The sequence below is a fragment of the Panicum hallii genome, chromosome 9, assembly GCF_002211085.1.
Source record: "Panicum hallii strain FIL2 chromosome 9, PHallii_v3.1, whole genome shotgun sequence".
Taxonomy (NCBI): Eukaryota; Viridiplantae; Streptophyta; class Magnoliopsida; order Poales; family Poaceae; genus Panicum; species Panicum hallii.
This window is the reverse complement of record NC_038050.1, coordinates 14,582,297-14,610,119: the sequence shown is the minus strand read 5'-3', so window position 1 is coordinate 14,610,119 and position 27,823 is coordinate 14,582,297. Positions and strand designations below refer to the sequence as shown.

At 48.4% G+C, this 27,823-nt stretch overlaps 2 protein-coding genes across 3 annotated transcripts; one reads left to right on the top strand and one right to left on the bottom strand.

Annotated features, from left to right (window-relative positions):
• The first annotated feature begins 1,151 nt into the window (after positions 1–1,151).
• On the top strand, positions 1,152–10,521 carry LOC112874144 (non-lysosomal glucosylceramidase-like). 2 transcript variants are annotated; one of them, XM_025937319.1, is made up of 18 exons: positions 1,152–2,090; positions 2,225–2,335; positions 2,444–2,500; positions 2,595–2,671; positions 2,769–2,868; positions 3,505–3,578; positions 4,142–4,242; positions 4,991–5,094; positions 5,430–5,483; positions 5,927–5,982; positions 6,066–6,104; positions 6,210–6,351; positions 6,487–6,671; positions 7,141–7,208; positions 7,520–7,592; positions 7,919–7,980; positions 8,169–9,444; positions 9,751–10,521. In XM_025937319.1, exons 1-18 carry the CDS (start codon positions 2,010–2,012, stop codon positions 10,007–10,009), a joined length of 2,919 nt encoding a protein of 972 aa, XP_025793104.1. In that variant the 5' UTR covers positions 1,152–2,009; the 3' UTR covers positions 10,010–10,521. The 2 variants fall into 2 exon arrangements, with proteins under 2 accessions (XP_025793104.1, XP_025793105.1); XM_025937320.1 differs by lacking the exon at positions 1,152–2,090 and having other exon boundaries at positions 2,756–2,868.
• Positions 10,522–14,872: 4,351 nt separating this feature from the next.
• On the bottom strand, positions 14,873–18,180 carry LOC112873816 (3-ketoacyl-CoA synthase 12-like). Its single transcript, XM_025936885.1, has 2 exons — positions 17,299–18,180; positions 14,873–15,818 (listed from the first exon to the last, which is right to left on the bottom strand). Exons 1-2 carry the CDS (start codon positions 17,868–17,870, stop codon positions 15,005–15,007), a joined length of 1,386 nt encoding a protein of 461 aa, XP_025792670.1. The 5' UTR covers positions 17,871–18,180; the 3' UTR covers positions 14,873–15,004.
• Positions 18,181–27,823: the final 9,643 nt, after the last annotated feature.

Genomic DNA, 27,823 nt, shown 5'->3' with positions numbered 1-27,823 from the left:
CGGGCGCCGATCCCCGAGCTGGGGGTGTCGGGTCTCCACCCTCCACGCGTCGCGCTGACGCAGGCCCGGACGCCCGAGACGGCACGTGGCGGCGCTGGCTCGCCGCGACGTGGACGAAGGCGCGTGGTGCGCGGCCGACCTGCGGCTGCCGGCTGCCGGCCCCATGACGCCACACACCACCGCCTTTCCCCCCCCCCCAACTTTTTCCCTGAGCAGATGCCTGAGGCATTTGCAGAGGAACCCAGTGGCTGGCGCGGGCGCGCGGCTGAAATCTCAGTGCGAGCCCCGACAGAGCAACGTGGCCGGCGCACGCGAATATGCGATCTACCGCGGCGCGATCAAGGCCCCCACCGCATCGCAAGAACTCGGAAGGGATTAACCAGCCGGAGATTTTTGTTCGGCTGTTTGAACTGGTTTAATGATTGGAGGTCACTTTTCCCCGCCCCTTTGACGCCGACGGAGAAAGGGTAACCAGATCGACCGGCGCTGCCGTCCGGTCGTCATCACGAACCGTACCCTGACGCTGGTTTGGTTATTAATGGGATTAAGATTATTAGATTATTTCGGACAAGTTGAACGTCACTTTAGTTGACTTTGCTTTTATGCGCTTTTAGAGAAGACAGGGATGGTGACAACGAGATGCTGGAATGGATAATCAGGAGGAAGAGGATACATCCTATCAACAGCACCGTTAAAACGCATCATGATGACGGCGTGTACCCTCTGGTCTAGTTTCGCAATTAGCATGCTCGTTCAGCTGAGGCGATCGGGGTACCGTCGGCTGGAGCTTTGCTTCTTCACTCTCTTTCCTTGGCAGCAACTAACTTGTACCTGTCGTGTTCGATCCTTTGTTGCCGCTGCTAAGTTTGGTGAGGAGTGAAGAACGTGTACTAGCATCCACTTTTTTTGTCCACTTAATTAATCTAACGCTTTGCCTTTACTACACAAATGGCCAGGACTAGTCCTACACCGCGGTCTGGTCGAGTCAAGCTGGCTTGCCTTAAAGTAAAAGATAAAGAAATCTCGCAATTTGTCTGAACAATCAACGAAAGCGCTCTCTCTCTCTCTCTCTCTCTTTCCAGAAAGATATCTGCAACCCCGATCTCGGCATCTCCCCACCAGTAGGTTAACCAGCCCGATCGACGCGTGATATCGCACCCACCCGAATTGTTCCAGCTCCCCCCAAAAGGCGAGGGGAGATTCCGACCCGTCGCCCCGTACGCGCAGCATCCCGCACCGATTCCAGTTCTCGTCTCCGCCCCCAAAATTCTCCGGGGGAGAGGCCTTGGCTTTGGCTTCGCTTCGACTCGGTTCCTGGATGACTCACCTGAACTTAACGGAATCCCGACGCCGATGCCACAAGCAACCGTCGAAAACGGAGGAAGCGCGGTAAACCCGGCCGCCGCAGGGCCCGAACTGGCACCGCCACCCAACGGCCCGAGAGGACTACTAGTACTCCACCTCCATTCACAGGCGCGCGTGGCCGGTAGGCGCGGTAGCCACTGCGCGGTAGCCACTTTCTTCTTCGTCTCCTCTTCCAGAAGCGCAGGCCGCGCTGTGCAAAGGCTCCGTCGTCTTCCTCGCACCTTCCCCGCTCGCCGAGAACGACTCAGCACCGCACCAGCGCGGGCGCGCCAGCACGCACGCGCGCGCGGGGGGAGAAGGAGGAGGCGGGGAGGGGAGCGGCGGTCGGATTCGGTCCAGTCCGGCCGGCGCGCGCCCACCGTCGCTCCCGCGGCCGCAGCGCCAGCCAGGCGGCAGCCGATCCCCGAGGGGGCGACGAGTCGGTGCGCGGAGGCGCGGGGGCGATGCGGAGGGGCGGTGCCGGGTGTCCGGGCTGCCGTTGGGGGAGCGCGTGAGGGCGGCCCGCCCGCGGATCTTCTGGATTGGTTGGGACGCAGGGGCCGCGCGGCTCCGATTGGCGCGGGCGGGACTGCGTCAGGGGCGGCGGCGGTGACGCAAGGGGGAGGGAGGATCAGTAGGTAGCATTTGGAGGAGGAGCGGGCGCGATGGTGAGCGGCCACATCTTCCACTGCCGGCGGAACTCGTGGCCGGCGGAGGAGTACGTCGGTCGGACAGCGCTGCAACTGGTGAGCCCGGTTTCCGCTCGCTCGCGCCTCGATCGCGGCGAATTGTTTTGTTTCCCGTTTCGTGTTGTTTGCGGGTGGTCCCCCGCGCCGGTGGTCTGATGTGACGCCTGGGTCCGTTGGGCTTCTGGTTGCAGTTGGATTTTGATGGCGGGGCGCCGCCGGAGCAGGCGTGGCGGCGGAAGCTCAACAGCCACGCCAACCTGCTCAAGGAGTTCAGCGTCACCTTCATGGAGGCAATGAGGATGGTATGGATGCCACCTGGATTCGGTTCCCTGTGTTCGCTGTTTTGCGACGAGCTTCGAATTTGTTGGTGCTAGCTGCTAAGTTTTGCTCCCTCAATGTGAAAATTTCAGATGAGCCTTGGCCTGAGACTGTGGTCCTATGTCCGGGAGGAGGCGTCACATGGAAGGGTAACATCAGCTAGTCCTACGCATGATCTCGTCAAACATGAATGGATCCAGAGGTTGTGTGCTGATAGAATGGAATCTGTTTGTATGCTTGCAGAAAGCTCCGATCGATCCATTCACAAAAGAGCGCTGTAGGCCGTCAGCTTCGCAGGGTGTGCCACTTGGTGGGATGGGGTGTGTCCCTCTGTGCTTATGCCTCTGCTTCTCTGAACTTCACAAATCGATGCATTGTGGAGGAATTCGCCTTGATATCAGCAGATTGTTTTTGCAGGAGCGGTAGCATTTCGAGGGGTTTCAGGGGAGAGTTCAAGAATTGGCACATCATACCTGGTCTTTGTGAGAGTGCACCGGTCATGGAGAACCAGTTCTCTGTAAGGCTTCGATCTTATCTTACTGTTACTTGCTTATTGACTTTGGAGTGCTGTATGAGACATATGTGCAATGCTTGCTGGATTCTTAGTATGTGTGAAGATATGTCCTTTTGAGTGCCATAAATGCTTGAGTATTGCTTAAACAAACATCTTTTGAGTTCGGCTCATAAATGTGGTATCCTATTTGAACGTGTGTGATCACAACATTTCTTTTGGAGTGAGATAAGATGACGTTTCCATGCTATGTAAAGCTGGCATAACTCATACCTTTCCTCAATGTTTGTACACAACAAGGTTATGATGTCTAGGAATGTTGCTTCCTGATAGTTGGAACTTGGTGGTGACAGTTTCTTTTTCACTGACGCGTAAAGTGATAGTTGCTGGGGATATTTTCTTGTCTAGCTCAACTTCTTGACCTTTTACTATTCCTACCTTTGGTAATCCATTTCATTTATTTAGTAGTTACAATAACTTGAGGTGTTGCTCTTTTCATATACCTGTCTTTGTCCTTCCATGATGCATTTCATTTATTTTGTTGGTACAATAACTTTAGGTTTAACTATTCTAACGTCTCAGTACATTCTTTATTCTGGTTATTATTATCCCTTTTTGTCACATTTAGGCATGCTTTTACAGATATTTGTATCTCGAGATGGGGGGAATAAAAAATACTCATCAGTGTTGGCTCCTGGACATCATGAAGGTTTGAAGTAAGTCATAGATCTGTTTTATGCGCTCCAAACTTACCACCTATCAGCATAGTATCATGTTAAAATCATATGCCGTAGAATTATATCTGCTCAAGCAAGCGGATTTGTAGGTTTTCCTTCATTTTTAGGAGTTCAAAGAGCTAGAAATCTATTGATGATGGCTCAGTTGTATTCACAAACAACTTTCTAGCTAAGCTATTATGTACCTTGTGTCCTTGCTCCTATTATTTCTAATTGGTATGTTTCTCTTTTCCCATTTTTTTTGAAATCTGCCTGGACAGAATAACTTTCATCCTGTGTCAAATGAATTGCATTATAGTTTATGCAGAATTGGAGATTGAAAGCCCAACTATGTGTGCAGGCTGTGAACAAACTTACTCTAGTTCATAAAGGATATTATAAATAGTGCAATTCTAATGTTTAGTTTTGGTCCAAGTACGGTACTGTATTAGCGCAACAAAAGCTTGCTAATCATATCACCAACTATCTTAGTCAGATATTGTGTTTCTTATGTTGTGTCTTCTGCAGAAGGGGCCTTTATCTGATGTTTTATGTGATTTCAGGAAAAACAGTGACTCTGGAATTTCTTCGTGGGACTGGAACTTGAGTGGTCAACACTCGACCTATCACGCATTGTTCCCTCGGGCATGGACTGTTTATGATGGTATGCCATTGTAGATCTGTTTGGTAACACTGCTTAAATTTGCAGGTCTACATAAGTAATGTTGGCTATTATTTTTTAAATCCTCTCTACCATGATGAGGGCATTGTAGCTCTATTTCTATAAGCTGACTATGAGTTGATAGCACAGTGATTTTGACCTCTTTTTTTTTTTGTCTCAATTAGCGATGGACATTTCTTATGGGTTTCATTTCCATTAGAGTGGCTGATTTTTTACACTGGTTCGCCAAACCTAACACAGCCCTCCACATTTTCTCATCGCGGGTTTGGGACCGGCAAAGGCAGTGTTAAAAAAATTACAAGCCCTCGTGGAGTCGAACTCACTACCTCCCGTTCGGTAAGGAATAGGCAGACCACTAAGCATCAGCTTTGGTTAAGAGAGACCTTAAGGAGAGGTAGAGGTAGACCTAGACTAACTTGGGACGAGACGGTTAAGAGAGATCTTAAGGAGTGGAATATTGCTAAGGAATTAGCTATGGATAGGAGCGCTTGGAGATTAGCAATTAACGTACCTGAACCGTGACCTTTGTTACTTTTTGTTTAACCCCTAACTCTTCCTTTGTCTTGTGCCCTTTTTGTGTTTCTTATTCTTGTTTTCTGTGGGTTTCATCTCTAGCCTACCCCAACTTGCTTGGGACAAAAGGCTTAAGTTGTTGTTGTTGTTGTTGTTGTTGTTGTTAGCGATGGACATTATTTGAACTGAAGTATCATTAAGTTTTTTATTGATGCAGGTGAACCAGATCCAGACCTTAAAATATCGTGTCGCCAGATATCACCATTCATTCCTCATGATTACAAGGATAGCAGTCTTCCGACATCTGTGTTTGTGTACACGGTAAGTCTACGTTTTGCACCTTCCTGCTTCCTAGCAAAGGACATTTTAAAAAGCCTAATCTGGTATCTTCATGCAAGATATTTGTGTTAAAATGGAGTCCACATATGGCCAGTCTGTAAACCACTGAAGTATCATTTTTAGGGTAAATTCTGTTCGAATATTTCAGAACTACTCATATACGAAAGAGATGTTGTCATCCATGCTAATCATTCATGAATAAATGAATGGTTCAATGATAGTATATGTGCCAATTGAATTTTGCTATCTCTCTTTCATTATATGTTTCTGATCCAATAAATTAACTGACAACCTTTCTACTTGGTTGTTCATTATAGCTGGTGAACACTGGGAAAGATCGTGCAAAAGTAAGCCTGTTAATGACATGGGCGGTAAGTACACATCAAAAGTACTTAGTCTATGTTGTATCTTTACATTTTTTTGGTTGGCACCATCTCATGCAAAATTTGTGTTAATCTGATCTGGCTCTATTGCCATAAATTCCAATCTTTTATTCTAGAAATCTCAGCCCATCGATTGTCATTAGGGATTGTCACCCTTATGATCTACTTTTGAGGTTGAGGTCCATGATTGCCATTACTTTATCCACTTAGTTGTTTTTTTAAAAGTTTGATATTATTTTTTTCTAGGTAATTGATATTACAACCTCTATTTAAGAAAGATATTAGAAACTATGTACTGATTACTATAATCTCTATTTCAAAAAGATAATAAAAACTATCTAGACCTAAGCATTGCAGAAGTTTGAATTCCTCTGTGCATACAATTATTATTCGTTCACTGTCCTTGAGTGTTTTTTTTCCCTTATTGACAGAACTCAATTGGAGGATTTTCGCACAATTCAGGAGGCCACTACAATGAGCCCTTCATGTAAGTATATCCGTAGATATAACTTATGTCTGTTCAGGCTTTTGGATGTCTGTACTCATCATTTGATCTTGTGAAATGGGTAGTGCGGAAGACGGAGTATCGGGAGTTCTTCTGCATCACAAGCAAGTTCAACTTTCAACCGTGTCTTATTTGAAATTGACGACAGTGAATTAGTATATGTTTTTAATGATATGTTATACAGGCTGACAATATGGTATAATTTGCAGAACAGCCAAGGATAATCCACCAGTTACTTTTGCTGTTGCTGCCTGTGAAACCCAGAATGTGAATGTGACAGTTTTGCCAGTGTTTGGCCTTACTGGAGAAAACCATGTTTCAGCAAAGGAAATGTGGAATACCATAGTACAGGTAATTAATTCTACCTTCTTTGATTTTCCATACCAGTTCTTTGGCTTATTCTTTTAAGTATAGCATATAACAGTTCTTTCTCATCATATTCTCATGTCAATTATTTTATTTTGTTTTATCCACATCATCCTACAGAATGGAAATTTCAATCAGGAAAATTTCACTGCTGGTCCCAGTATGCCTTCTTCTCCGGGACAGAAACTCTGTGCAGCTGTCTCAGCCTCGACTTGGGTAGAGCCGCATGGCAGATGTACTGTTGCATTTGCTCTGGCTTGGTCCTCACCTAAAGTAAAGTTTCAGAAGGGGTGCACTTATAACAGGTTAGTTCCCTGTTGTTTTTGTCTAAATGGACTACTGCTTTTGCTTGTGTAGACATCTTTATCAAGCCACTCTACTAGACTTTTTCCAATACAAATCCAACTTATAGAATATAAATGTCTAATTGGAGCAATGCTGTGCCTCTTTCTACTTAATTATTATATATCATAGACTAAAAATCACACTAATGTATTGAGCATATCAGAGTAAACCTTCCAGTATAGTAATTTCTTTTATTTCAGCCTTCTGTGGGGTTTGCACAAATAAACTATTCTGAGTCCAGCATTGCTTGAGAAGTGAAGGCATTAGTTAGGTATTGAGTTCAGTAGTGTTGTAATTAGTTAGGAACAATTTGAGTTCAGCAGTGTTTAACAAGTGAAATAATTAATTAATCTGAACTAGGAGTTAATGTGCCTTGTAGTGCATTCCAATTGTGATGGGATAATTCATAAATGTGATCTCATGTTGCAGGAGATACACCCAATTTTATGGAACTTCTGAGAGATCAGCTGTTAATTTGGTACATGATGCCTTGACAAGTATGTTTTTCTTTTGTTAAGCCTTCTTTATCTTTTACCCATGTAACTTTAAGATGCAGAAATTGATTTCATGTGTTATAATATTTGCTATTACCAAAAACACCTCCACATGTTATAATAAACACCAGTTTTTGAGGTTGGATGTAGTATTGTATTCAGTTATCAATATTCAGTTATAGTCATACATCGACGATAAGATTGTAATGAGGTTACTGGGAAGTGTGCAACCTTGGTCCATGCTGATTTAATTCAGTTATCAATATTCTGTGTTCTTACCTATACTGCCGGATGCTTTTTCCTTGTTTTTGCAGAATATAAACTTTGGGAAGAAGAAATTGAGAAGTGGCAAAATCCCATACTCAAGGATGAAAGACTGCCAGAATGGTATATACTCTCTCTTATTCCTATAGAGTTATTGTTTCTGCTCGCCAGATTCAGTAATGGCTGCTGAAATGCTGAGTCCAGAGGTGGAAAGTGGGCAGATGACTAGGAGTTATCCCTACATGTTTTAAGTAAAATTGTAACATCAGAAAACCTTAACCCCAGTTTAGAACTAACGGAAACAATGCAATTCATTCAGGGAAATTTCCTTGATTTTTGCAAGATTTAAATTTTTTCCTCGTTTCTTCATCCAAGAAATATGCTATTATCTTCCTCTCTAGAAAAATAAAATCTGACTGTAGAATGTTTGTGTGTCAAATTGTTTGCAGGTATAAGTTCACTCTTTTTAACGAGCTTTACTTTCTGGTAGCTGGGGGGACAGTTTGGACAGGTATGCTGTATCCAACTTTCTTATGGTTGCTTTCTCACAATCAGCTAAAGTTCTGCCAGCTAAAGCTATAATTACATTAGTTCTGCCAGCTAAAGTTGCCATCGCCAGAGTTTCTTTTAGCTTATAACGTGTTCTTCCTTTTCCTTTTGTGTGCGAGGAACCTTATATTTTTCCTTCTGGTCATGTAGATGGTCAACCCCCAGCAATCGATGAGAAAGCAAGTCCTGGTTCCAAGTCCTCAAAACGGGGCGCTAAAGATACCAAGACGGAATCTGTTAAAGATAGCCATGTCAGCATGACAGCAGAGCTAGTCCCTGATAGTGGTCACATGACAAATGGTGATGAGCGTAGTGTATCAAAGTTTGCAGCAGTTCATGGGTCACAAATGCAAGAACAAACAAATGGAGGACTCAAGTTGGAAGAGCCAATTCCTTACTTGATTTCCAAGGATGGCCCTGAAAATGTTGGCAAGTTCTTGTATCTAGAAGGAGTGGAATACATCATGTGGAACACATATGATGTGCATTTCTATGCATCTTTTGCTCTCCTCGATTTATTCCCAAAAATTGAGCTGAGTATCCAACGTGATTTTGCCAATGCTGTTCTGTATGAAGATCGGCGTAAAGTCAAATTTTTGGCTGATGGTACATCAGGAATCCGCAAGGTTAAAGGTGCTGTTCCTCATGACCTTGGAACACATGATCCTTGGCATGAAATGAATGCATATAACATTCATGATACAAGCAAATGGAAAGATCTAAACCCCAAATTTGTGCTCCAGATATACAGAGACTTTGCTGCCACAGGTGACATGCAATTCGGTAGAGATGTCTGGCCTGCAGTCTGTGCTGCTATGGACTACATGGATCAATTTGATCGTGATCGTGATGGCCTCATTGAGAATGATGGATTTCCTGATCAAACCTATGATGCATGGACTGTTCATGGAATCAGTGCTTACTGTGGTTGTCTCTGGCTTGCTGCACTTCAAGCTGCTGCTACAATGGCACACCGTCTTGGGGATCGGCAATTTGCTGAGAAATACAAGCTCAAGTTTATAAAAGCCAAAGCAGTATATGAGGCAAAGTTATGGAATGGGTCATATTTCAATTACGACAGTGGCACAAGTAGCAACAGCAGATCCATCCAGGCTGATCAGCTGGCAGGCCAGTGGTACACCGCCTCATCAGGATTGCCCCCGCTTTTTGACGGGCATAAGATAAGAACTGCTCTGCAGAAAATATTTGAATTCAATGTCATGAAGGTTAAAGGAGGGCGGATGGGAGCCGTTAATGGTATGACTCCAAAGGGAAAGGTGGATGAGACATGCATGCAATCTCGTGAAATCTGGACTGGAGTTACATATGCTGTTGCTGCAAATATGCTGCTCCATGGAATGGAGCATCAAGGTTTTACCACCGCGGAAGGAATTTTTATTGGTGGATGGTCTGAAGAAGGATATGGGTATGCGCTCTCTCGCACATTATTGAGTAATTTCAGGTTTTGCAATGATGCAGTTTTTCAAGTTGACGTAGCAAGGCAATTCTTATCTTTTCGGTGCTTCCTGTTATTTTCCATGAAGATGTTTCTAGTGCTGCTTATTTTATGTTGCTATACCTGAATCTGTCTAGGTCTGTCAACTATTATTTTCTACGAGCAAGACATGCCGAATGGTCACTATCCAAATGGAATTTGAGTAGTGTTCGTTGAGTCCTGCTTATCGAGTACGTAATTATATATGACATGATTTTTTTCTGCGGTGCTCTGCAGTTATTGGTTCCAGACACCAGAAGGATGGACCACAGATGGGCATTATCGGGCGCTTGTATACATGCGACCTCTTGCCATTTGGGCAATCCAATATGCACTCTCCCCTCCAAAGGCAATCCTTGAGGCCCCAAAAGTTAATCTAATGGACCGGATACACATATCCCCCCACATGGCTCGAGCAATTAGCGAGATAAGCATTAGAAAAATAGCACCCGACAATAGATGTTTCCCTACCTCTGCCTTTAAGTGTGAATGCTGATACAAAGGTAACATGCAACTGCTGATCCACTTACAAGCTTTTCGGCTTTTCGGTTTCTCCTTGCCCCCCTTCCAAGATCCAGTTAGGGTTCAGGAGTTCTTTTCTTGAATCTGAGGGCATATCCAAACCACCACAAAAACTCAGAGGCGCGAAAGAGTTGTATAATTGTACAGAAAACTGTTAATCATATAATGTTTTGTTTTGACTTTGAAAATCTTACGGTGCTGATGTTACAACTATCTGAGCTGCCCCGTGTAGTGTAGCTGTTCTAGGGAAACACGGTGCATATAGAGAAGTATGGTTAATGGAGCACTAAACAGTTCACATGAAGAGAAGAACTGGGTAATTCTCCGTATTGTAATCATGTGGCGCTACGAAGAGGTTTCAGTCCTTGCTGATGTAACTCGTGTACTGGAAGAAATTGATGTATCAGTTAAGAAAATGAGGGCTATCTATTGCTGTGTATAACGGGGGTTTGACTTGAATCTATGAAGAGTCCTTTCTGTGTTTTAGTCGTCTGCTGAGAATTTTCTTTTTTTTCCCCCGAGGAACTGCTGAGACATAGAAATGACTCTTGATAGGGGGTAATTGGTTCCAGAGACTACTGAAAGGGATTGTTGCTATTTCTGGTGCAGCCTAGCTATTGATCTGAACATATATTTTTTTTTACAGCGTGCCATCTTCGGCCAAGCGGCGGCTCGGCGCCCTCACGACAGAAAAGAGGATTCTGCAGGAGCTCGGCGCCCCTGCTCTCGACGACTCGACCGCTGCAGACGCCAGACGCATGTGGCATGTGCAGTGCTGCTAAGCATCTATCGGTTGGTAGTCCGTGTGGCCCGTGTCTCTCGTCTCGCAGGATCGTGGCTGCAGCCAGTGCGAGCCATCATCGCCTCGCACTTGGACCAGTGCCCAGGGCACTCGATGGCTGTGCTGTGCCGCGCCTGCGCGGCTGCCTGTACCGCGCCGCGTGCTGTTCCGGTGCGGCCGTCGCGTGCGAGATACAGCTCGCTGTCGCAGGTGCAGTGGCCAACAGGGCGACGAAGCATCCGTACCGGGCCTGTACGAGCTTAATGGATGCGGCCACACGGGCGGGGCCACGCGAACGCGTTCGCGCGTCTTGCCTGCTTGAACTCTGTCCTTTCTCGCTGCTGTGCGATCATGGCCTGATAGATGACAGAAGCAGGCAATTCAATCCCAAGGGCGCTTTTTCTGTATCGGAGTAACTGCTGCTGAGGAAAGAGGAAATCCGGAGGCGGCGGCAGGCCAGGGCCCGGAGCACAGAGGTCCACAGGATGAGGATGGTCGCCGTCGGTCGTCGCCGTTCACGTTTCCGTCCCGACGGCCGTCTGGCAAATCCTAACGCTTCTATTGTTTCCGAGGGTCTTGCCGGTTCCCTGTATGCACTGACCGCTCAACACTGACCCACCGACCGATGCTGCTCCGCTGGGTCGCCAACTCGCCATGGCCCAGGGCGAGCTGCAAGCGGCCAGCCTGGGGAGGTCACATGGGCCATGCGTGCTGATACTGTACTGTACACAGAGCGCGGGGGCGCGGGGATGCCAAATTGCTGATTGCCGAAGCCGATAGAGATGGGGGTGCGGAGTGTGGTGGTAACGGGGTCGCTGTTGCTCGTGCATGCTCGCGTACCCCCATGCGCTATCCGGTTGGCGCCGGGAGCCCATCGGTCAGGCTGCACGGGAGGACCGGATCCCCCTGCTAGCGACGACGCGCGTGGTATAGATGGCCAAACATGCTGTGTCAAATGAACTGTACAGGTACGACACTAAAAAACACGGTCCGATAGGGCCCATATCGTGCCCGTGCCAGCCCGGCACGGCCACTGTGTCATGCATAGGCTGAAATACCAGCCCACAGTGCCGGCACGGACACGACACGGCTAATAGTCCGGCATGGGCCTAGCACAATCCCGACCTGCTAATGGCCCACCCTAGGGAGCCGGCTTATATAAGCCGCGCCTGTCGACCCTCCCAAACTCTAACCCTAACCCACTCCTCTCCCCTGCCTAGCCGCCACTCGCGTCTTGCCCACTCGCCCTCTCCGCCTCCCTTTGACACCCTAGCCCGTCGCCTCCCTACCTCTCGCCTCTACCGATTCCGGTCACCGGATCTTCGCCGCCAGTCGCAGATGGGCGTCATCCTATGCTCCACCCTCGCCCTGGCGCCTCTCCTCCTTGACTCCCCCTGTCTCCTCTGGTCCTCTTCCTTGGGTGAACGATCTAGATTGGCTCCGCGATTCAGCTGGCGAACCTGCACCGCGCCGTCGCCGTCAGCCTGTACCCCGGCATGGCACCACCGCACGACTTCTTCCTCTCCTAGTCTCATCCACCTCTCCCATCTCCGGCCTCCCCAAATCCGTCCCAAACCCTAACCCTAACCCTAGCCTAGTGCGTCGTCGTCTACCTCGCCGGCGAATCCGGTGCTCTGGATCTCAGGGTAAGCATCATCGTCTACCTCGTCGGTGCTACTCGTTCTTCTTTTCTTGTTTCCTTTCTTTCTGTCTTACCGATCCGATCTTATTCCTCTGTTTCTCAGGTCCGTGAGGAACCGGAGACCAGCGATGGAGGACCAGGACAACGTCGGGCACTCCATCAACGAGGAGATTTGGATGATGGGGGGGGGGGGGGGGTCGGGGATGACGAAGAGGACTTGCTTGCGGGCAGGAAGAGCTCTTTGGCCGCTTTGCACCAGCTTAAATTTGGAAAATTTGTGTGCGTCTATTTTTGCTTGTGCTGATGTGTTGTATCCGTTCTATCTGTCATTTTGTTATGAAAAAGTTATGTTTGAATGAAAAATTTAAAGTGTTCTTTTTATTCTAGAATGTTTGAGTCTATTTTTGCTTGTAGTGCTTGGGCCGGCACTATGAGGGTGTGTTGCACGTGCCACCGAGTCGGCATGGCACGGCTAAATGTCGATAGTATGGTTACTAGCCAAATAACCAGCACGCAGTGCCAACACGACCCAGCACGACTAAGGCTTAGTGCCTAGTCGTATCGTGCCAGATAGTGCCGTGCATGAGCCGTGCCCATGCCATGTAGTACCGCGCGGCACGTTAGGACATCTAGCGCGCGGAGCTAGGCTCGATCGCAACGGCCAGCGCCCACACCACCGCAGCTACTGTACTACGTGCGTACCGGTACGCGGCCGGGGCGGGCACACCCACCCACCCATCAACCGAACACGAGTACGCGATGCCTGCCGCCGGCCTGCCCCCGCGCGCGTGCGTGGCAGGCAACCTGGCTCGTTATGGGTATGCCCGTATGGCCTCCGCCTGCCCACAGCTTTAGCCGCCGCCTGCCGCTGTTTTGCCCGTAGCTGGCCGGCCGTGCACGGCCCCCCTGCCGCGCCGCGCGGCGTGCTGTCAGCGAGAGGCCTGAGCGCGCCGCAGGGGGACGGATCGGCCGGGGCACCCCCACCGCCGCGGCACACGTACGTACGGGGCGAATCGATCGGTCACGACGTGCGCCCATCTGCCATTTATGGGCGCAGCGTGTGGAGTCGCCGCCGCGCCCGCCCCCGCAGCGCGCGTCTCGATTGCTATGGAAGATGGATCATCGTCCGGCCCGCCGGAATGAATTCGGGCAACGAGGAGCGGCGCCGCCGTGCCCCCCCCACCATGCTGCTCCACCAACCTGGGCGCGGACCATGATGGATCATCGTAGGCGCGGGAGATGCAACGGGGGGAGTCCGGGAGGGCTACGCGCGCGGGTGCTAGGTGTCGGGCTTGCACGAGCGTGCGTGGACACGTTGTGTGGCTAGATTACATTAGCTGTTGGTTGGCCAGGTCAGTCAATGTGCATGCGTCGCCTGGCCTTGCAATAATTTGCGTTCATTCACCTCGTCATTCTGTCGATGTGCTCGAGTACATGAGCAGCTGACACAAGTATTATTAATAGGCGTCGTAATATAGTATATATACATGGAGTAGAGACTTAATTAAGAGTCACTTTTTGATTAATGCAGTGAAATGGCACGAGCACGAGGCATGTGGTGAAGATGAGAAGTTGGTGGCTAGGCCACGACCCCACAAATCCGTCGCATGGGCACGCAGGGCCAGGGTCAGGGGTGCTGTCCTCCCCACGCCATGAAGCCCCGCGTCCTGCGGCGATCAAGGCTCTGCATCTGCTGGACGCTAGTACATGTCCTTGTTGAAGAACAAAGTCACCAGTGCGCTCTTTTTTTTATTTTCAATTACACAGTACAACTTAGATATTTACAACACGCACATTCATTCCTATAAATATGCATACTTAAACTCTAACTCTATGAGCATCTTCAAAAACTGAGAATCATCAAATTTAACGAAATCACCACAGACGTTTCGCTGTCGATGGAAATATCGTCTACCACTGAAAGCACAGCACCTTTAAATCCTATAAAATTCGCTTTCAAATTCGTTTTCACGAAAAGTCGAAGGAAGGACGTGAGCTGCCACTAATACTGCATCTCTTTCGTCACCGGTGCGCTGTCAAATGTCAACACTATGCGTTTGATCTTTATTACAGCACACCGGCCCGGCTATCATGTCGATCCTTACGGTACATAAAAACTCCATTAATAAAGAATAATTCCACTTTAATCCATCATCATTAATAGTAAATAATAACAACAACACGACACCGACTGAAGGCCAAACAGAAAATGATACAAGGAAAAAAAAACCCATATCCCCTGCTGCGCAAGTCTTGCCGCCGCCACCACCACCACCAAAGAATCATAAGCTACTTATACCTATGATGAACCCTCATCAGCTCAATCTTCCTTCTCCTCCTTGTGATCAGTACCTTAATAAGTAGGAGTAATCAACACGGTAGTAGTAACACTGAATATAATGGTGATCCATCCGATCCATCCATCGACCCTCTCTTGCAGGCATTGCTTCCTCCTTGCCTGAGCCTGTCCATGCATGTGAGGTGAAGCAGTATGTGGGTGGTCGATCGGGTTGAGATCACTGCTGCTGGCTGGCTCCTGGCCGGGATCACAAGTTCATCATGTCCTTGACGAATCCGTACTTCTCCATGAACGGGTTGGAGACGTCCTTGAGCGGGTACTGGTCGATGCGGTCCCCCCAGACGCCGGCGTCGGCGGCGGGCTTCTCCACCGTCCACACGCAGCTGTTGCACTTGAACCCGGCGCCGAAGGTGAGCATGAGCACGCGGTCGCCCTTGCGCAGCCGTCCCTTGGCCTCCATGTACCCGAGCACGTACCAGACGCTGCTGGCGGAGGTGTTGCCGAAGCGGTGCAGCGTCATGCGCGACGGCTCCAGGTCGTGCTCCGTCAGCGTGAGCCCCTTGCCCACGCCGTCGATCACGGCGGCGCCGCCCGTGTGGACGCAGAAGTGGTCCACTCCGGCCTTCATGCGGATGGTGAGGTGGTTCCCCCCGCGCTGCTTCTTGCGGGCCAGGCGCGCCGAGAGGGTGGCGCAGGCGAGGCGGAGGAGCTCCGGGAGCGGCAGCACCCGGGGCGCCAGGACGCGGAGGTTGTGGACGAAGGCGTGCACGGCGGCGCGGGGCAGCTCCTTGCCGAGGTGGAACCCGGGGCGGCCGGCGTCGTCCTCCATCTGGAGCGCGCAGTTGTAGGCCTCCTCGGAGGCGCCGGTGTGGGTGCGCACGACGTGGCGGAGGCGGAGCTTGGCGTGCGGGCGGAGGCGCGGGTCGTTGGTGAGGAAGTAGGCGCAGCCGCCGGAGCGGAACAGGCAGTTGCCCAGCATGAAGGAGCGCTTGTTGCCGGCGTACCAGTTGGGCGCGATCGACTCCGACGTCATCACCAGCGCCACCTGGCCCGCGTGCGTCCTGCACCCATCACGTTGGCCCCCGTCATTGATTTTTAACTTTTTTAATTAACGGACCATTTCATTCCTAAACCTAGCTAGAGAATTTTGATCGAGACCACAAGCACAATTAGCTTCACTTCTATTCGCGCTAAGCATGTACGACCACGTCGGCGGCGACCCCCAGTGCACACGGCGTCTCCATGCAAAGGGGCGGCGGAGCTAGCTGCACATCCCGCAGGCCACCATTACTCCATTCAGCCCAGACCACCATAGGAGCACAAGCCTTTGGTCAGGTCCAGGTTCATTCATGCCCATCTGAGGGCAAACCAAACTTGGTGCGCAGGCATTAAAGCCGCGGTAGAGGTGGTGTAGCAGCGGCCGGCCAGCAGCAGCGGTAGACTGGCCGTAGCTGGCTCACATGCACCAGTGCGGTCAGTGTAGGCTCGGCATTCATGCAGCTGCTGCCCTCCGCCACAGCCCACATTTACTCCCGTGTCCATAGTGCCATGGTGGTGCGGCACCTCTCTAGATGGATCTTGCGCAGGGACAGGGTGAGCCGAGGAAGAAGAAAGGGTTCTTACCAGCGGGACGCACAGGAGGAACAATTCATGGTTTGCTCCTTTGGGAGTGTACGTGCCACCACATACCGTGGAGATGTGAAATGTGCCCTAGTTTTAACTGATAGAAAAAAAAAATGACATCAAATCTACCTGGGACACGGGATTTTTTTTTTTGTTAATATCAGGGAACTTGCTTTTCTAGTACTGACAATTCGGTCTGACAAAAAAAGGATTAACGTTATCCTTTCTTGATCTGAATGGATGAAATTGTTTTCGAGTTTCGACTAGAAGGTGCAGGTGCAGGACGACTGCTTGTACTAAAGGATCCTTGGGGTTTTTGCTGGCCAAGGTAGCTAGGCCCATGCTAAAATAAGCACTGGCTTGCAGAGGCTAAACATTGCATTAACTCTTCTGGTCTGATCTGACTGAAGCGCTGGCTTGAGCTTGAAAAATGGCATGGAACCAAACTACTCCTAGAGCTAGCAAAGTAGTGACACCAGACTCATAGTCGTGTCTTGTGCTAGTGGTGAGTGCCGAACTTTTCTATACTATTTTATTTCACAAAAGATAAAAATTTCTGTTCTGCTTCCATCTAAATAACCCTTTTAGATCCTTGATACGGCACTCAGTTTGGGATAGAGAAAGCTTTTAAATAGTCGCTGGGAATTTATCTTTTAAAATATTTTACATTAAACATTTATATATATAGAAAAATATGTAGACGTGGCCTGCCGTCAAATCTATTGCCAGTCCTAGTAATAACTGCAGCTGATCCTGGTGCAGAAAGTACTGTAGGTCACAGTTTGTACGAGGACTTAAATGAGATCTTATCTTCGCCGCTAACTTCGAAACGGAGAAATTAATAAATAATTTGGGAAAGAAAACATATATATTGACGATTAATAATAAAGACCAGTGAGAATGAAAATGGAAACGCACCTGAAGAAGTTGTTGACGAGGTCGAGAGCGATGAGCGTGGCGCTGCACCCCATGCCGGTGAGGTTGTACACCTTGACGTCCTCGCGGAGTCCGTAGCGGCGCACGACGCGCGCCGACAGCGACGGCGCCGGGGAGAACATGGACACGTTCACGACGAGGACGTCGACGTCGGCGGGGCGGATGCCGACGCCCCCCGGCGCCGCGGACCGGGCGAAGAGCTCGTCGAGGACGGCGTGGAAGGTCTCGTCCATCTCCTCCATGCCCTCCCTGAGGCGGTCGGGCCGGGCCTCGCCGCCCTCGATGATGTTGCGCGGGCCGTACGTCTCCTCGCCGATGCCGGAGTTGACGATGACCTTGAGCAGGAACTTGTACTCCTCCAGCCCCAGCAGCTTGTTCCGCTGGATGATCTCGCCGCACAGGTCCGTCGGCAGCTTCCGGTCGTCTGTCGCCTTGTAGCACACGTAGTCCAGCAGGTAGCACCGCCGCCGCCGCGACCGCGCCACCAGCAGCCGCGCGAGCATCGCCGCCGAGTACGCCAGCAGCGTCAGCGTCAGCAGCGTCACCAGCTCCATCGCCGCCGCCGCCGCTGCAAATACTTCTTGCTCCTTGTTACGTTGTCCTGTTCCTGTCAAGAGCCAAGAGACGGAGAGATCTAGCTGGCTAGAGTGCTAGACGTGCAGCGAGGAAGATGCTGGCAATGCGCGACGCGTGGGGTTGCTGTTCATGGAAATGGTGGCGATGGAGAGGGATACCGGAGGAGAGGCGTGGTGTGACAGTGTGCGAGTTCTTGCTCAGCCGAACACTCGCCAGTTCTAGCCTTATAGCAGTAACGCGCGTGGTGAGCGTGTGGGTGGGGTTGGTGGGGAGGGATGAGAGGGAGAATTATTAGAGGTGTTTAGAGGTTGGGGAAGGAGAGGGGGGTTGGTTTTATAGCAAGGGGCTACCACATGGTCATGAGAAACTTCCTCTCGTCTACTATTTTTCTGCACCTTTTTGCTCTTTTTTCTTTTCTGAAAGTGTACTTACCACGTATTTTTTTTGACAGCCGGACCACGTATTTACTCTGTTTCTTTTTTGACAAAAGGTTCTGATGGATGACGTAGTATGCTGTTCAAGGCCATGCAGCCCACTGAGTTAATTATTGTTTTATCATAGAAAAAATTTATTTTACCTCTCTCACCAATCCACTTTGTCCATTTAACCTATAAATAAAGTTTAGGACTAATTTATTTCTCTAAACTATTTTAGTTGGTTCAAACTATCCCTTAATGAGATTTCTCTTTTCTATTTCTTCACGTACAAGTGGAATTTTAACTTTAAATTTTTCAACATTACTTATAATATAATGCCCTATTCTAGAAAAATATATTATAAATTTTTCATGAATACTTTTCATACAGAATTTTATCTCTATGGTCAATTTTGTATTAAAATTTTCAAATATATGAAATAACCAAAAAATAATGTATTTTTTAACATAAGGCACCATGTTCTCTATCCACTCACAAAATTTGAACTTAAAATTCAATTTGTATGCCGAGAAACAAAATAGAAAAATATTATTAAGGGATAGATTGGACTAATTGGAATCATTCGGGGAATAAATTGAGCCTAAATTTTGCTCAGGGGTTAAGCGAACAAAGTGAATTGGTGGGGAAGTAAAATGAACTTTTCCTTTATTATATTTATCTAGCAAATGCTTTATATAAAAGAAGGCATGCAAGGTCAGTACATCATTTGTCCTACACTCCGCCGGCCAGCATACACCATCCGTCCAAAGAAGAAGTCATTTTAGTTTTACTATAAGTCAAACTTTCTTAAGTGTTATCTAAAAAATATTAATATTTATGATATAATTATGACAACATATTTTCATAGTAAATCTAGTGATACTTATTTGGTATTATAATACCAATATATTATTAATAAATTTGGTCAAAGTTGAGAAAGTTTGACTTAGAATAAAACTAGGGAATGACTTGTATTTTAATTAAAAGAGGAGGAGTAAATAATGCATAACCTTCAGAAATGGTCCCTAAATTTTTCAGAGTATTAATTAGCCTATGAAATATTAATTTGTATATTTGATGCCATAAACTTACTAAGTAGTTTACCTTTGCAAATCTTTGTATTCAGTGTTGATGCGTGCGCTTGGCATCTACATGGTATTTTTATCACATAAATTATTTCAACTCATCGTTCATATCATTAGTTATTCAACATGAAAGATTAATGAAAATAAAAAATATTCTATTGGGATCAACATGTCATTCCTAACATCGTCAAGTAGGGATGCAAGAGGTTTGTTCACAAGCAATCAAATAGGTAATTTTTTGCGGGTTCTTTCAAAAACTCCCACGAATGACCTATTTATGGGTTAGTGGAAAAATTATCTTGCATCATTACACAAAGTCAGTCATCATGGGTGAGAGAGAGAGAGAGGGATTGTCACATTGGCACGCCACATAGGCTCGTATATATTATTGCTGATATTGGATCTCGTGTGACATAACTAACATGTTTAGGGACTTATATCTAGAAAATAATAGTTCAAGTGGCCTAGATGACATCTTGGATATACAATTTTAATGTGGACCTTGTTTTCATCTAGGGTCGTTTGATAGGTCTAGAAAATTATATCGAGTATCTGAGCATCTAAAAGATCTTAAATGAAAATTTTATCAAATATAAAGTTTTAGATCTCATCGAGTTATATAGTTTTAATACAATGTTTTTCTTCATGCGACTTTATTTGAAAACGCTATAATTTTCCATACGAATAGGGTGGTTTTCACTATCGAGTCAAGCCACGAACCGGCAGTGAAAATCCATCTTTATCCTTAGTTTGGTTATCACTGCTGAACAAACTAATTTTGTAGTAGTGTTTGTATTTTTTTTATTTGAGTAACATGCATGAACTTATGTGAAGTTGCCAACATGTCAATGTACTACATATATTGTAATGAACAAATAAAACATCACAAAAATCCTTAAAAACTAATGCATAAAAATGTAAAAATGATGAAAGTCAAAGTGGGGAGTTTGGACATGTTAAAGGGTAACTATGTATTATTATGGTCTTGGAGAAGCTAATTCTCTGAAGGTGTGTCTATTTCTCATCAGTGTGTGCGTGTGTAAATGTCTACATGTGCTTTATTACCGCGTTCCACAAAAGAAATGCTGTAGTTGTTTAAAATCACTAAAGAAGCTTAGTTTTTTTTTAAAAAAAGGTAACCATCTCAGTTTTTAATTGTGCAAAAGAGTAGGGTTATGACTAATAAGGGTACATGATCCCCTCTTTTCATAATTCCTTAATTAAGATGTATTATAGTAGGTAGAGGAAGATAGTGCGACGCTTCAAATAATAGGGTTTGGTTGACTGCGGGTGTGTTCGTTTCTATCTCTCTAAATTTTAGACCCATCACATCAAAGAGAATCTTGTCATTTAGAAGTATTAAATGAAGTCTAATTACAAAACTTTTTACACAGATGGATGCTAATTCACGAGACAAATTTAATGAGCCTAATTAATCCATAATTTGCCACAGTGATGCTACAGTAATCATCCGCTAATCATGGGCTAATATACCTCATTAGATTCGTCTCGCGAATTAGACCTGGGGTTCTGCAATTAGTTTTGTAATTAGACTTTATTTAATACTTCTAAATGATAAGATTCTCTTTGATGTGACCCCTCTAAACTTTAGACCCCAGGAAACGAACACACTGCTGTTCCTGCGTAGCTCGTGCAGACCATGACCGAGATAAGGTGTAATTGTATGGTTGGTATGGGAAGTTCTGACGAGAGCCGTACGTGACTTCGTGTTATTGGTGCTAATAATGACAGCGACGTCTTCGGATGCCTCAAACCTCCTTTGACACATTGGTGTAGGGCGGCTCTCTTTTTCACAACCACCGCTACCTCCGTGTGAATAGTCTCCGTTCTACCGGACGATGGTGGCGGCGTTTTTGATGTTGTATTTGGTTCTACAAGGCTATCATAACGAAAATATATTGGCTGTCATCATATAGCGCGAGGACACGAGGGAGACCATCTGTTCGGCAAGTGATTAAAAGCATCGGATTGTCATTGCTAAGAATGGATGAGATGTTGCCTATGATTGTTCCTTTTATTTGACCCGATATTTTTCCATCATCTAAGAATAGAGTTGGGTAGCGCAGATAAAGGTGTAAGACCAGGAAGAGGTAGTATTAGTTTGCATAGTGTTTTTTTTTTGTTTCTTTTACTATTGCAATTAAGGTGCGCGTGATGTCTATTCAATGTCGTGCACGTAGTGGGAGTACGGTTGTTCAGCAGTTGCAATTGTTTACAGCTCGATCTGTCGTCTCATCATCCCCTCAACCGTTCATGCATGCAATGGCCGACCTCCCTCGCGAAGTACGGGAGGAAGTACCGCCCCCTGATGGGTCATGCATGGACGGCGAGCTAGTCACGACTGCGAACTGTGAACGGTTATCGTAAAGGGCCTGCTGGCGGATGGATGGATGGATGGATAGGCGTTGGCAAGTCATCGTACGTACGTGCCTGGGCGTCATCACCACGTGCACGGCTTCATGCAGCTCCACGTACAAGTGAGCCCAATATATGCCAATGCTTCGGTTTGTTTCCAGAAAACTGTGCGAACGCCGCCCGGGAATCACACGTATCCTCGACGACGTCAGATCACATACTACAGTTCTTCAGGTTCGTTTCATTCCCTCATTGTAGTACCAAGAACTCAAAGCAGAGGCTCATACAGGCATCTGATCGATCCACGCGCATTTCCTATATATACTTGAAAACCATGCAGTGTGTGTGTGTGTATGCAGCAATGTGCATGCATATATCCGGCATCCAACACGTACGGCAACACCACAGTTGGATTTGACCCTATCTAGCTAGGCTACGCGTACGGCACGATCGAACAAGTGTCGATGCATGTGCATGCACGCGTACGTGAAGGCGAATCAATGGGCAGAGTGCCACACGATCGATTGATTACACTTACACCGTGGAAACCGTGCCTGCGCAGAGTGCTCACCGATTCGGTCGATCTGCATGCTTCACGGCCCGGCAAGCCGGCCGGCGTACGCGCAGCACGGTACCGTACCCGTCGTCGCGGCGTGCGGTCACCGTCACGCCACCGCGCCTGCTGGGCGCCGGCATGATGATCTCGCCCCGAAATTCCTTTCGTCTCCGGCCAGCGGTACGTGTGCGTGTGCACTGTGCGAGCACACCCTGCCCACGCTTGTAGCTGGCAATGCGTGCGCGGCCGATCGTGCGTCCATGTCCATGCCGGTTAATGGCGGCGACCAGCTGCCCAGTCGGCTCGCTCTAAATACCAACAGATCAGGCCTGCTGGCCCTGGCTTGCTCGGCGGCTCCACTCCACTAGTGTTCATCCCTGTGCCTGTCGCAGGCCACAGCCTATGACAACTACTCTGCTCGAGTTGTCACTCGTCGCCTTTCTCTGTTTCTCAGCACTCTCTTGTTGTGGCAGCAGCGCTGTCAGAAAAGGAGCGATGGGTGGGGCATCTCGCATTCTCGCTGTGCTTGCCGGCCTGTAGGCTGTAGCCGCTGCGATAATCCGTGTGCATGGCGCGCTGACGTTGACCTCCGTCGTCAAGGGTCTATCTGGTACTCTAGTATATGGCAAAAGGCAGCTGAAGAAACGAAACGCTAGCTGATGGGTTGAGCCAAGTAACAGTTGATGCTGCTCGCTCTGCTGGTAGACCCTGAAGCGTCAGCAGGCAATCCATCCCATGTTCCCATGTGCTTGTTCAGAATCAGAGAGCAGGGTAGCTTAGCCGGTGGAAGTGTGGCACGCACAGAACGAAATATGCTCCCCTGTGGAGAACCTGGTTAATTGGTGGAGAAATGGTGGTTACAAAATTACAAATATCTAAGACAGAGATCAGCGCCAACTTAAACCGATGACAGAAGAACAAGGAAACATTTCCTTTTCCAGCAGCAGAAGAAGAAGAGGAGGAGGAGGAGGAAGAGGAAGAGCAGGGATCTGGCCGGCCGACCAGCACTACTGGTCCAATCATGCATGATCAGCAAGCAGCGGAAATCACATACAGCGCATGGCCGAGGAGAAACAAGTTTGTACCACTAGTAGTAGCTGCCAAGTGTGGTCTGGTACTCGTGATCGCTAGATCGAGCAGCTAGCCTAGCTAGCTAGTTCGAGGGCGGCCAGTGACAGGCATGGATCTCGGAGTGCCATCAACGTAACCGAGCAAGAGCGAAGTCAAGAGATGGCATGTGGTGGTTAAGCAAACGGCGACGAGGTAGTACTGCACGGCGGGAATGTACCAGGTCGATCATTAAGGGTCTCGTAATGATAATTCTCGCGTCGGATTTTTCTGATTTTTCTCATCAAGGTACTGTTTCTGGTACACATATGCTATAGCAGTATTAGTTTGCTCACTGGCTGTTGGGTTATGATCCACTGTTGAGTGGTCCAGAAAAAGCATTCACAAGGAACATAGTATTTCGTATAAGTAAGTACAATAGTGATATTGATTATTATAAGTTTTCCTGAAAATAGTGAAAAATGTCCATTATGTTGGCATAAACTATTTTTCTATTCCAAATTATCGATCGTTTTTGCTTTTCTAAATACATATTTTTATTATGCACAAGTATATACATTTTGTCTTACTATGTATCTAGAAGAAAATAAAATAAAACGACCTATAATTTAGAATGGAGAAAGTACGATAATGTAGCTGCCCTTCTATTTCTTCATTAAAAGAGCATACTTGTGAGCGGAAAGAGTACGTACAAGTGTATAACTATAAATCCATAACAAGTACTATGATATGGTATAGAAAGATCTTTCTCCAGTTGTGCATGATGTATACTCCATTTCAGACGGCTTTCATTGTCTTCACTATTGCACTGTGTGATTTGGTGGAATAGAATCCCAATCATCATGCTCCAGTTGGCAAAGTTAGCTAATGAAACCATCTTAACTGGGGGACGTCTATTCCTAGCATATGCGACTGCGACTTCGCAGCTCGAAGAAGAAACACCGTTGATCCGATCCTGCTGCTCCCCCGCTCTCCCCGGCCAAGCTCCGGCTATAGCCGCCTCCGCCGCCACACTCCACCACGGCCGCTAATCTCTTCGTGGTTCTACCTCCGGCTCGAGCTCCCCCGCCACCGACCACCATCTCCCGCTGCCCCGGCCGGCGGCGCCCCCCCCCCCCCCCCCCCCCTCCCCCCGCCCCATCTCGCCGCCGTCTCGACCAGTCCTACCGCCGATATGGCGACCTCCCGACAACCCTCTATAGGTCCGTCCCTTTGGAACCCAACCACCCCAAAACCCTAACCAGCGGCAGCACGACTACCGGCGGCGGCGATCGCGCGCGCGATGAAGATATTCCCGTCTTAACCGACCCAAAGGAATCGACGTCCGAATTCCAAATCCGCGCACCAATTCAAGTCGACGAGAACAAGCCGGGTCGCCACCAACTTTGGCGTGCGCCATTCATGCCTCCGCTCACACCCATCCGTGATCCGTCCCTCCACTTTTGTCCTGTGCTGTGCCGTGCCGGCGTGCCTGTGCCACGGCCTCGCCGGAACGCACGCATCGATCTCCATCCCCCCGCCGAGGCGCATCCCGGCGACGACGACGTCTCCTCTCACAGTCTCGCGCGCATTCATTGCTCGACCGATCGCCGCCGTCCCGCGACGCTTTCATCTAGCTTGCTATAGCATTCCCTGCATGCTCCGGAAGGAAATGGAAAGCGGGCCGCGCGCGTGCAGCCGTGCAGGCAGGCAGGCCGGCAGGCAGCTGCAACACCGAAAGGAGAAAGGGATCGAGATCGCCGCGCGCGTCAGGCCGTAGCGTTGTGCACGCGCGCGGCTGGCCTTTATGAGGGGCAGTCTTTTTCGCGCGGGCGCCGCGCCGGCGAGGCGATCCCCGGCCCGGTGAGCGTTCGCGTGCGCGGTTGTCGCTGTCGTGGGAGAGACCGACGTGGACGGTGCAGCGCAGGCCGGTGTCGCTTGTGGTTGGCGCTCGCGGCGTTGGGCAGCTAGCCGGCCGGCAGAGGCATTGAAAGGGCGGCGAATTCATGGGCCGGCCGGCGTGCGGGCGGGCTGGCGGGGCTTGGTTAGCCGCTTGTGGGCACAAATCCGGCCGCCTTTTCGGGCGAGCGCCGGGGATGGAGACGGTCACGCGCGCACGTTTCAGCTCTGCTGTGTCCTGCATGCATGGACGACGGAGACGCGCCGCGTGCCGCGACGCAGGTCGATCGTCTACGACTGCGACGTGGGTATGGTCACGGGAGTGGAGGTGGTTTCCGGGCTTTCTCACCGGTCACCATACACCTCCTTTCCTCTTGGAAACGTATGGCCACGAACTGGACCATCGTGAATTCGTGGTCACTTTACTGATGAGGAAACGAGGTAGAGGTAGCCGTCAGTCGGCGAGGCACGAGCAGAGCGCGCGGCGGAGACTTTTTGTAAAGCAAGCTCGATCGCTCGTGGAAATGGTAGGGCTCCGTATCGATCCCCCCCCCCCCCCCCCCCCCCCCTCTCTGGAATTGCTGTACTTCCCGGGCTGTGTCTCGGTGGAACTCCTGCAGCCGCCGGCATCTGCCAAGACGACAGTCATCTATCTCAATTCTCAAAGCGCCCCGGTCGTGCATGCATGTCATCAGCTAGCCAGGTGCAGGAGAAGACGCAACAATCCGCGTAGGCGTCCAGGGCCTTCGATCAGGCCATGCAGGGTTAGCTGAAATGGGCCTGTCAACAGGTTGGTGCCGCGCAGTTATGAGCTTGCTTGGAGGCCGGCAGTAATGGCGTCCGTCGTCTGTGCTGTGCATGCGCCCAGTACTTGCGTCGTGCTGCCGCCTGTTCATCGATGATTCGACCTCCCGAATGCAGCTGCGAGGCATGAGGTCATGTCACGTCGTCCAACCACTCTGATTTGCTAACGCAAGACTGCCTGCCACTTCTACCGCACCAGTGCTTGCATCTTTTCTCATCAATGTATATGTGTAAGTAGTGTTGTACCCCTGGGCAGCCTTTAGCCCAAGCTACCGTGCACATCGAACTTGTCAAAACAGGAGCCAATACTACATGCCCGGAAGCTCGGCCGTAGTCCACGTTGCCACTTGCAACCTGCACGTGATCGAGCTGAAAGCATGAAGCAGCAACCACAACTAGCCGTCTGCTAGCCACGGCTGCATTATTTCATCGTCCATCAGTCATAGCTGCATGCCTGCATCTATCACAGGGTGTTCATGCTGTTGGACTCTGAATATATAGGGCAATGCTGTGCCATGAAATCAGATAGAGATACTCTGTTTTCATGTCGTCAACAGGTTGATAGAGATACTCTGTTTATCAGACGATAGAGATAGAGACAAGTTCTTGTCATCTGCTAAGATGGGTCAGTTGCAACTTCACGAGGCTGCTCTGTTACGGTCCTTTGAAATCAAAATCACGCGAGATCTCTTGCCATCCTTCTAGTTCTAGGTACAACTGGTAAGAATTCAGACATGTTTCGGTACCTTTTCCGATCACTGCAAAAAAAAAAGATGGAATCATAGTCCGGGCCATTTGTGTTTCTTTTTCCCCGTGGTCCATGGATCCCAGAACTCATGATGATCAAATTATTGGAGCAACCCGTAGTGGCCAAAACTCGATGAATTTTGGAGCCCGTCCGTCCAGACTCCAGATCGCTGTCATCTGTTTAAGAAACCGGAGCTGTTGGCAGTTGGAAGCTGTGACTCAACACCACACCTTCCCTGCCAGCACAGGAAGCAACCAACTCGACCGGGAAGAAAGGAAGAACCGCCATCCACAGGCCGATGAACGAACTAGCCCCAACGGCAAGTGCGTATCCTTTAATGCTCCGGTGTGTATGTGCGATTATTGCGTATCTACTTTATGATATGTGTGTGTGTGCGCGCGCGCGCAAATTGCCCGTGCCATTTATATGGTTGCAGCTACGCCCATGGATCAAAAGCAATACTCCAGCTAGCACGTGAAGCGAGTGACTGGTTGTTCTTTCTAACATTAGTGTGCCTGAAGAAGTTATGAATTCGTTTAGAACAAGTACTCCCTCCGTTTTAAAATATACGGTAGTTGGCACTAGCTAGTTAATTTAAAATAAACTAGTTTATTAGCTTATTGTAGACATCGTATATTTAAAAACTAAGGGAGTGCATATATTTGCACATGTAGACGTTAGAGTTAGACTTGGGGATAACTGGCGTACAATCCCTCATACGCCGTCATTGTATCTATGACACATGGGATCCCTACCGACACTGACAACGATATATAAGGGATTTAGCCTTAATCTAAAAATATAAGGGATTTAGAGTTTAACCAGTGACATGTGAGGAATTTTTTAGAGTTAACCAGCTATAAGGGATTTAGCCTTAATCTAAAAATATAAGGGATTTAGAGTTTAACCAGCTATATACAAGAATATAGCTCTACACACATCCAAGGAGGATAGTAAAAATGAGTTGAGGTGATAATAAGAGAGGAAAAGGGAGGACGAT